The sequence below is a fragment of the Jaculus jaculus genome, chromosome 11, assembly GCF_020740685.1.
Source record: "Jaculus jaculus isolate mJacJac1 chromosome 11, mJacJac1.mat.Y.cur, whole genome shotgun sequence".
NCBI classification, from domain to species: Eukaryota; Metazoa; Chordata; class Mammalia; order Rodentia; family Dipodidae; genus Jaculus; species Jaculus jaculus.
In genome coordinates this window covers 16,935,667-16,946,338 of record NC_059112.1, presented here as the reverse complement: position 1 = coordinate 16,946,338, position 10,672 = coordinate 16,935,667, and the positions used below count along the sequence as shown (strand labels likewise).

The window sequence follows — 10,672 nt, the reverse complement described above, 5'->3', positions numbered from 1 at the left end:
ATGTGTAAGAGACACAGGAAGAATACTGGCAAGCCCTTCTGAAAGCAGGGATGGATGTAGATTTGCTGGCTCAGTTGTACAAGTTACACATTCTTCCTCCATTCTATGTGTTTTCTTTTCCCTCCTTTTCTGTTTCTGTTTCTCTCTCTCTCACTCTTTGTGAATGTATGTGCTCCTGTGAATGCTGGGGATGGAACCCAGGGCCTGAGGCATACTAAGCACATTCTTTACCACTGAGCTACACTCGGGTTTTCTTTTCACTTTCTTGATGGAGTCCTTTGGAGCAAAAAAAATCTCCATAGTTTTTGTTGGTTTATTTGTTCATTCATTGATTCATTCATTTTCAAGATGAGGTTTTTCAAGTCTTCCTGTGCTGCCAAGGCCAGCCTTGAGCTCCTGGGATAATGGTCGTCCTGCCCCGGCCTCTGGTGGTGCACGCCTTTAATCCCAGCACTCTGGAGGCCGAGGTGGAGGATTGCCACGAGTTCGAGGCCACCCTGAGACTACATAGTGAATTCCAGGTAAGCCTGGGCTGGAGGAAGACCCTACCTCAAAAACATTATTTATTTTTATTATTTATTTGCTGGGGGAAGGAAGGGGAAGAGAGAGAGGAGAGAATAAACAGACTATGGTTCATCAGGGCTTCTTGCCACTGTAAATGAACTCCATTCGCGTGTGCCATTTTGTGCATCTAGCTTGACGTGGGTCCTGGGGAACCTGCAGCGGCATCTCCAGCCCCAATCTCAGCCTCTTTAGCAGTAGGGACTGCAGGTGCATCCTCTTTGCTGCACCTGGCTAAAAGCTGCGCATGTTGGATGATGTCAAGTTTATCATTTCTCTTGTCCTTAGTGCTTTTCACACTGTTTTGGAGACTCCTCTGGCCAACTCAAGATCACGGAGATTCAGCTCTTCCATTTTTTCTACCCCAAGGATTTCATGGTTTGGTCTCCTACATTTTAAAAATAGTATTTATTTTTATTTATTTTGTGTATGTGTGTATGTGTGTGGCGGGGGGGGGGGGGGAATAGTCACACCAGGGCTTCTAGCCACTGCAAAAGAACTCCAGATGTGTGCACCACCTGGTGCATCTGGCTTACACACGTAGTGGGGAATCAAACCAGCAGAGAGATGGGTGGTTTCTGATCGCTCCATTCTGTCCCACTGGCTTACAAAGCTCTTTGTGCATTAGTAAATGATTAGTGGCCCTTTGTTCCAAACTACTTTGACCTTATAGCAATATTCACTTTGAAGCAGTGTACAGTTTAATTTCAGATCAAACTTTCCAGAACTGAAAACAGTTTTGCTCTTTCTTTCCTTCCTTCTTTTTCTTTTTCTTTCTTTCTTTCTTTTTCTTTCTCTCTCTCTCTCTCTTTTTTTTTTTTTTTTTTTTTGGTTTGTCAAGGTAGGGTCTCACTCTAGCTCAGGTTGACCTGGAATTCACTCTGTAGTCTCAGGGTGGCCTGGAACTCACGGCGATCCTCCTGCCTCTGCCTCCCGAGTGCTGGGATTAAAGGCGTGCGCCACCACGCCCGGCCCCAGTTATGCTCTTTCTAAAGATTAAAGTGAATTAAAACGAAATGCTTTGAGGAGATTCTAAGAAAGTTCAAGACGGCCCTGGGCGTGGTAATATTCAAGGGAGGAATACCTAGGCTAGTTCAACGTGACCTATTCCCATCCTATTATTTCTAAGTTGTGGAGGCCCGAGTTTCCATTTCCAGCCACCTCTGTCCCCTCAGCAAATTGTTGCAGCGCCTCTGAAACTCACAGGAAATGCTACAACCGCTGGAACGCCCCGCGTTTGACCTGCTGTGTGTCTATTCCCAAAGCTAAAAAAAAGTAGCACGCTTCAATGGCTGTCCCCCTAGCCCATGCGCCCGGAGAACGTTCCCTGGGCCTGAAGAATGCCAAGATCGAGTTCCTGGTTGGAAGGACCCCCCTCCCACCCCCACCCCGCAAACCCAGCATCAGGTCTCTTGCGCGCTCTACCGGGGCTGAAACCAGCGCATCTGGGCTTTCGTTTAAACGATGCCATCACCCATCCGGAGTGGTCCCCTCCTAGCTGGGTGCCCCGGGGGGGGGGGGGCTCCACAGGGGAGGCAGGAGGGACAGGTGACAGGTGACAGGTGACAGGTTTGGCCTGCGGGTCCCCCGCCGTCCCCGGCGGAAGCTGCGATGAAGCGCGGGAGACGCCCGCGGCGCACAGGTGGCGTCGGGCGGGGCGTCGGGCGGGTGTCACCGGGACGGGACGGGACGGGGACGGGAGGGGCTCACCGCACCCGCCTCTGCTCCCGGGTCCCCAGCCACAACCCCGGCTGTGCGGCTCGGCAGCCCGGGCCCACTGAGCTATGGTGTCCGGCCTGTGGAGAGAAATCCTCTTGGAGACCCTCCTGGGTAAGTCGAGGCAGTCGTGGCGCGTGCTCTTGGGTCCCGGCGTCCCCGGCCTGGTCCGTTGAGCCCCGGGGAGGGAGGAGAGAGCCCTGGGCTCCAGGATCTCTGATGCCTTTTGTCCCCGGTCCCCTGGGAACTTTTGCAGCGGAAGGGAAAGAGACCAGACCCGGGCTGAGGTTCCAAGGCTGGGTGGTTCTCTCGCTCCCACGCCGCCCTGGCACTGTCCTCCAGGGACGCGATTTCTCCACGTGCAGCCCTCCTCCGTGACCTTGACGTTAAAGTCAGTCCAACTCAGTCCTGGTCTTGACCTTTCCCTAGGAACGGGCCCTTGTTTCCCCCCCTCCCCCTCCCCCTCCCCCAAGGACTGCAGGTGAGAGCTGGGGTGGGGGGTCCCTCGGTGTAAGTGCAATTGGTGGTGGTGATGGTACAGTCCAAGACACGACAAAAAATATTTATATATATATATATATACATATATATATATATATGCACATACATAAATATATATGCACACACATATATATGTATTATGTATATTATAATATTATATACACTATATATATATATATCACACCCCTGAAACTAGGTCCGTGGGCTTAGCAGGATTTCTTGTTGTGACTCTATGGGAGCTGTGTAATTAAGCTGAGCTCTCAGAGCAACGTTTGGGAAACTGAGGCCAGCGATGCATTGCTACACCAGCATCCATGGGGCCTGGGGAGGGCGTCCTGGAGAACTTGAACTTGTGGGACCTGGTGCTCTTTTCCCACCTTGTAAATTGGGAAATACCGAGTGACTCCAAGGTTAGATGGACTTGACCTCCTTCAATTCTTCTGACCGCTCAGGTGATGACCTTCCTTCCGATTAACAGAGGGAGGGGACGGGGAGAGAGCCGCCACGCAGGGGCTGAGGGCGACCTTGGTGGACTGCTTGGATTAAAGCTCACCCAGCCGTTAGCTACGTGAGCTCCGCAGGCAATTTGCGTAACTTTCTAAGGCTTAGGATTTTATCTGCAGTTCTGTTTTGCCCATGTCTGTTTTTACTCTTTCGTGGTGGTGGAAACACTTGATTGGGAAGCCAGAGGTGCTGGCACACGCCTTTAATCCCAGCCCTGGGGAGGCAGAGGTAGGAGGATCACTGCGCATTTGAAGCCAGTTTTGGGACTACAGAGTGAGTTCCAGGTCAGCCTGGGCTAGAGTGAAACTGTACCTCAAACACACACACAGACAAACAAACACGAAATAATGACAACAGAAAGAATACCCACCTGATAGGGCATGGGATCATCCGAGGAATAAGAGACCTGGGTTGTATTCTGCAGTGCCTGACACAGAGCGCCTTAGAATTAATTGTCATTATCGCCCAAGATCACAGGGCTAGTTGCTGGCAGCAGAGGTGTGGCTGATTTCAAATTTGGGTGTTCACTCCTGCCCCATCTCCCGAGGGCTGGGTGTTATATAGTCTAGTCATAAGAAAAAGTTTGGTGCCCAACTAAAGGGCTTTGGGTGTAACAGGTTGGGTGAAGGGATGCCCACTGTTATATTGAAAACTTTGTGTGATATTTATGGGCCAACTTAGGCAAGGGGGCTTTATGAGTCAAGGTCTAGATAGAAAACCAGATTCAACTCAGATGTTCCAAAGAAGAGAACATATGCCAGGCGTGGTGGTGCACGCCTTTAATCCCAGCACTCAGGAGGCAGAGGTAGGAGGATCACCATGAGTTTGAGGCCACCCTGCGACTACATAGTGAATTCTAGGTCGACCTGAACTAGAGTGAGACCCTACCTCATAAAACCAAAACAAAAGAGAGAGAGAGAGAGGGAGGGAGGGAGGAGAACATACTAGAGGGACGATTTACAGATATTCACATGATCACATGATTATTGGAACAAACAAGAGACGCTGAGCCACTCCTGACAGCCCAGAGCCATTCTCCACACCTAACTGATGGATAGCAGGAGTGGTTCCAGGTCAGTGCCCACTTAAAGCCAGCGGTAGGGAATGATGTAGGATGAGGGTCGCAGGGCTGCGTTTGGGAACAGCGCCAAAGTCACATTCTCTCCTTCTCCTCACAGGATATGTTTCTTGGTCTCTCTACCATGGCCTGGGACCCATGATCTATTACTTTCCACTACAAACACTGGAGCTCACAGGGATGGAGGGTTTCAGCATAGCCTTTCTCTCACCAATACTCCTGACAATTCCTCCTTTCTGGAAACTCGCTAACAAGAAGTGGATGCTTGCCCTGCTGCGCATCGTTACTGTTGGTAAGATTTCAGAGTGTTTGAGGTTTTGTTTTGTTTTGTTTTTTTAATTAAAAATAAAGTGAGGGCTGGAGAGATAGCTTAACAGTCAAGGTGCTTGACTGCAAAGCCCAAGGATCCAGGTTCGATTCCCCAACGTCCACGAAAGTCAGATGCACAAGGTGGTGTATGCATCTGGAGTTCATTTAGCAGTGGCTACAGGCCCCTGGCATGCCATTCTCTCTCTTCCCCAAATAAACAAATAAATGATTTAAAAAATTAAGTGAAATGGTATATAGACTGTCCATTGCCTGCCGGATGATTACATCTTAAAAATCAAAGGTTTCTTTTCCTTATTACCACGTCAGAAAAGTTTTAGTAGAATTAGAAGACTAAATTAAGATTTGTCCATATGTTTTGTGCTTTTAATATTTCTGCCCACTGGAAAAAAAATCTGAAGGTCATGGAAAAGAGGAGGGAGAAGGTACCTTGGAGAACAGGTCAACTCTTGAATATATGGTGTTCTTTCCAACTGTGACACAGACTTAGAAGTAATGGGGAAAAAAAGGCCTATAAATAGTGCTTCATAAGAAATATAAGGGGCTGGAGAGATGGCTTAGCGGTTAGGTGCTTGCCTGTGAAGCCTAAGGACCCCGTTCGAAGCTTGATTCTCCAGGACCCACGTTAGCCCGATGCACAAGGGGGCGCATGCATTTGGAATTCATTTGCAGTGGCTGGAAGCCCTGGCGCGCCCATTCTCTCTCTCTCTCTCTGTCTGCCTCTTTCTTTCTCTGTCACTCTCAAATAAATAAATAAAAATGAACAAAGAAAATTAAAAAAAAAAAACTATAAGGATTGGGAACTGGAGAGATGGCTAAGGACCCCAGATCAAGGCTCAATTCCCCAGGACCCACATAAGCCAGATGCACAAGGTGGCACATGCATCTGGAGTTCATTTGCAGTGGCTGGAAGCCCTGGTGCACCCATTTGCTCTCTCTCTCTCTTTCCCTGTCTGTCACTCTCCGATAAAGATAAACAAAAAAAAAATTAAAAAATAACTATAAGAACTGGGGTTGGGCAGATGGCTCAGCAGTTAAAAGCACTTACTTGCAAAGCGTGGTGGCCCACGTTCAATGCCTCATGTCAAGCAGCATGAATCTCGAGTTTATTTGCAGTGGTAAGAGGCCCTGGTGTGTCCATTCTCTCTCTCTCTCCCCACAGGGAAAATTTTTTTAGAATTTTTTTTTTTTGAAGCAAGCCCAACAGACTGGCCTATTTTTTTTTTTTTTTTTTTGTTTTTCGAGGTAGGGTCTCACTCTAGCCCAGGCTGACCTGGAATTCATTATGGAGTCTCAGGATGGCCTCGAACTCATGGCAATCCTCCTACCTCTGCCTCCTGAGTGCTGGGATTAAAGGCGTGTGCCACCACGCCCGGCCAGACTGGCCTATTTTTTATGAGAGAGGGACAGCCAAGAGCGAGAGAGAGAGCAAGAGAGAGAGAAAAAGAGAGAGAGAGATAGAGAATTGGCACACCAGGGCCTCTAGCTACTGTAATTGAACTCCAGACACATCTGCCACCTTGTGCACATGTGGGACTGCACACAGGTGTCACCTTGTACGTCTGGCTTATGTGGAATCTGGGGAGTTGAACATGAATCCTTAGGCTTCACAGGCAAGTGCCTTAACTGCTAAGCTATCTCTCCAGCCCTTTACTTTGGTTTTTCGAGGTAGGGTCTTTCTCTAGTCCAGGCTGACTTGGAATTCACTATGTAGTCTCAGGGTGATCTTGAACTCACAGTGATTCTTCTACCTCTGCCTCCTGAGTATTGGAATTAAAGGCATGAGCCACCATACTTGGCTCCCACAGATAAATTTTTAAAAAATTGAGAATTGGGCTGGAGAGATGGCTTAGCGGTTAAGCGCTTGCCTGTGAAGCCTAAGGACCCCGGTTCGAGGCTCGGTTTCCCAGGTCCCACGTTAGCCAGATGCACAAGGGGGCGCACGCGTCTGGAGTTCGTTTGCAGAGGCTGGAAGCCCTGGCGTGCCCATTCTCTCTCTCTCCCTCTATCTGTCTTTCTCTCTGTGTCTGTCACTCTCAAATAAATAAATAAATAAAAATTAAAAAAAATTGAGAATTATGTATCACAAACATTGCAACCAACAGTCAGATAGCAAATGAGGAACGCTTTACTCAAAGGGCTCTCTCTCTCTCTCTCTTACACACACACAAACATACACACATATATCTCAATAATAAAAGACCAACAACTCACTAGGTACATGACAAAAGATAGGCTCATTCTCTGGAAAGGAAATACAATTAGTACTTCAAATATAACAAATTGGGGCTCAGGAGATGGCTTAGTGGTTAAGATGCTTGCCTGTGAAGCCCAAGGACCTAGGTTCAATTCCCCAGGACCCATATAGTAAGCCAGATGCACAAGGTGGCACATGTGTCTGAAGTTCATTTGCAGTGGCTAGAGGCTCTGGCACACCCATTCTCTCTCTTTCTTTCTCTGTCTCTCAAATAAATGAATACATGAGTAAATAAAAAAAATCATGATAAAATATAACAAGTTGTATACAATATAAATTATGCAGACATATTTATCTGTAGTGTCATAAAGGGTTTGTCAGAGGAAAACGTGCGACAACATTATGTTGTGAGGATGGGAAAACAAGTACTTATTCATTGCTGGTGGGCAAATAAATTGGCACAACATTTATGGAGGACAATGTAGCAGTAGTTATGTGAATTGCAAGTATGTACATAGCCTGTCACCCTATGTCGTATGGACATACTACTAATATATACTCACATATACATAAAATGGTAAATATGAGTTTCCTTCATCATTCCAGATAGATGTGTGTATGTGTACATGTCAAGTCAAAGCCATGGAGAGCTTTTAAAATTTTTATTATATGTATTTATTATAGAGAGAAAGAGAATGGTGCTCTAGGGCCTCCAGCCACAGCAAACAAACTCCAGACACATGCACTACCTTGTGCATCTGGCTTATATGGGAGCTGGAGAATCGAACCGGGGTCCTTAGGCTGTGCAGGCAAGTGCCTTAACCACTAAGCCATTTCTCCAGCCCTCTAGGGATATTTATAATGGCAACATGGAAATAACTTATATGTCATCTCTGAGGGATAGAATAAATAATGAACACGAAACTTGGATACCATAGAATACTATGAAGCTACCTAAAGAAAATATTCTTAATATAATAAAATGGAAATATTAACATTTGTATAAAAAGGTTTGGGGGTTGAGGAGATGGCTCAGGGATTAAAGGCACTTGCTTGAAAAGCTTACTGGCTCAGGTTTGATTGTTCAGTACCCATTAAGGCCACACACAAAGTGACACATGTGTGTTCATATGCAGTGCCAAGAGACCCTGGCGGGCCCATTTTCTCTCTCTCTGTCATCTCTTTCTACTTGCAAATAAGTAAACAAAAATAAAAAAAAAATTTTATAAAGTTTGGATGGAAATGTATTTAGGATTTGGCTAGATGTAGTTAAATGTCTCTCAGAGGATTTAAAATATTGGTACATTTAATTACCACCTGGGTGACTCATGGGATAACTAAAGACAGTTATGTAGGGAAGCTTCACATTCGTGTATCTTTTAATCTGTGGATGCTGAATTTGAATATATTGTCAGAATAACTGAAATTTAAATGTGGACTTGCTATCATGAGGAATTGAGATTTTTCTTACTAATACGTATTAAACAACCTTGGAGAAGTCCTGGTATTAAAAGAAGTCTAGAGGGCTGGAGAGATGGCTTAGCGGTTAAGCGCTTGCCTGTGAAGCCTAAGGACCCCGGTTCAAGGCTCGGTTCCCCAGGTCCCACGTTAGCCAGATGCACAAGGGGGCGCACGCATCTGGAGTTTGTTTGCAGTGGCTGGAAGCCCTGGTGCGCCCATTCTCTCTCTCTATCTGCCTCTTTCTCTCTCTGTCACTCCCAAATAAATAAATAAAAATGAACAAAAAAAATTTAAAAAAAAGAAGACTAGATTTAGGGCTGAGGGAGATGGTGGGTAAAGTGCTTGCTGTGCAAGTGCGAGGGTCTGAGTTCAAATCCCCAGAACTCCTGTGAATACCAGACATGGAAGTGCGCCTCGGTGATCTCGGCGCTGTCATAGTGAGATGCTCTGTGGAGACAGGAGACTCCTGGAAGCCTGAGAGCCAGCCAGCCTGGTGTGTGCTTTCACATTAGTGAAGAAGGGACCTCTTTCACATTAGGTGGGAGGCAAAGGCCGACACACGCATGCCAAGGCACACATGTGCCCACACTCAAAAAGATTTAAAAAAAAAGATATCAAAATGAAAAACATGCTGGGCATGGCGGCGCACGCCTTTGATCCCAGCACGCAGGAGGCAGAGGTAGGAGGATCGCTGTGAGTTCGAGGCCACCCTGAGACTCCATAGTGAATTTCAGGTCAGCCTGAGCTAGACTGAAACCCTACCTTAAAACAAAACAAAACAAAACAAAACAAAACAAAACAAAACAAAACAAAACAAAACAAAACACACTAGATTCAAGACAGGTTGGCTGTGCTGCTGAAGATTCTGGATGTCTTCCGTCTTCTGCCATGGCTCAGCTGGCTTTGCTGAGTTTCCACGGGGCATCCCAGAATGCCCAGAAACTCTCTTGGAAGCTGCCCTTTACAAAGACGGCGTCCTCAGGCTGAAGGACACATTGGTGAGGAAAGGGTCAGGCCCAGCAATGGAGCCATCCTCCCTGTGCTGACCATAGCAGCAGATTTCACTGCAACTGGCTTGTAGTGTCCTTCCTTGAGTCACTGTGGGCTCAACCTTACGAGGTCACACTCCCCGTCGGCTTCTAGGCAGGGATCTAGTCAATGACGCTCTGAGGGACGCGATCGTAAATAAGGTTGTGGCGCGCAAGGTACTTGATTGTGACGCTTCCTGTCAGTCCCATTCCATCTTCTTCCTTCAAGAAAACCCCTTGTCCTGGCTGGGTGTATCTGGGGAGGTGGGACAGCATGGGGAAGTCACTTGGACTGGTAGATGAAGAGGCCACTGTGCCAAGCACTGCTTCTGTGACCACGGGGCCCAGTGATGCTGGGCAGAGGCTATACTTGGCCATGGTTTTTCTCCAAAACCACCTTCACGTGCTCCTTAAGGACAGGCCTTTTGTTTATAGATAAGCCCTATGGGATTCTTACCTAAAGATGCTCTGAGTGTTATCTGTAATCTCACCTCTAACACCTCAGATATTATAGGTTAATTACTATGAAATTAACTATGAACCTAGTTTATAATCAGCAATTCAGATCTAAAAAAATATTTATTTTTATTTATTCATTTGAGAGAGAGGGAGAGACACACACACACACACACACACACACACACACACACACACACACAGAGAGAGAGAGAGAGAGAGAGAGAGAGAGAGAGAGAGAGAGAGAGAGAATGTGCACACCAGGGCCTCCAGCCACTGCAAACGAACTCCAGATGCATGTGACTCCTTGTTCATCTGGCTTATGTGGGTCCTGGGGAATCGAATGGAGGTCCTTTGGTTTTGCAGGCCAGCACGTAAACCACTAAGCCATCTCTCCAGCCCCAGATTATTATTATTATTATTATTTATTTTTATTTATTTTAGAGAGAGAGAGAGAGAATAGGCATGCCAGAGCCTCCAGTCACTGCAAATGAACTTCAGACACATGTGCCACGTGCATCTGGCTTATGTGTGCTCTGGGGAATCCAACCTGGGTCCTTAGGCTTCACAGGCAAGCACCTTAACTGCTACATCATCCCTCTAGCCCGAGATTATTTCTGACTATACATATTCTGATTCACTAGAATGGCTGTAATCAGAATGACAAAGGTGGGGGACACGGTGGGCTTTCCCAGGTGGCTGGGGGACGTGAGGAAATGCATAGTGATGCAGCTGTCTGGGAAAGTGGCAGTTCCTCAAGATGGTAAGCAAGTTATCCTATGGCCCACAGCTCTATTTTTTTTTGTAATTATTATTTATTATTTTGACAGAGAAAGGGAGAGA

The 10,672-nt window shown here is 46.7% G+C and overlaps 1 protein-coding gene across 1 annotated transcript in view; it reads left to right on the top strand.

Annotated features, from left to right (window-relative positions):
- Positions 1–2,354: 2,354 nt before the first annotated feature.
- Cwh43 (cell wall biogenesis 43 C-terminal homolog) overlaps positions 2,355–10,672 on the top strand; it is a 71,201-nt gene continuing 62,883 nt past the window's right edge. Inside the window, exons 1-2 of the mRNA XM_045161239.1 lie at positions 2,355–2,391; positions 4,461–4,667. Of these exons, the coding sequence (XP_045017174.1) occupies positions 4,499–4,667 (169 nt within the window). The 5' untranslated portion in view covers positions 2,355–2,391; positions 4,461–4,498. The remainder of the gene's footprint in view (positions 2,392–4,460; positions 4,668–10,672) is intronic.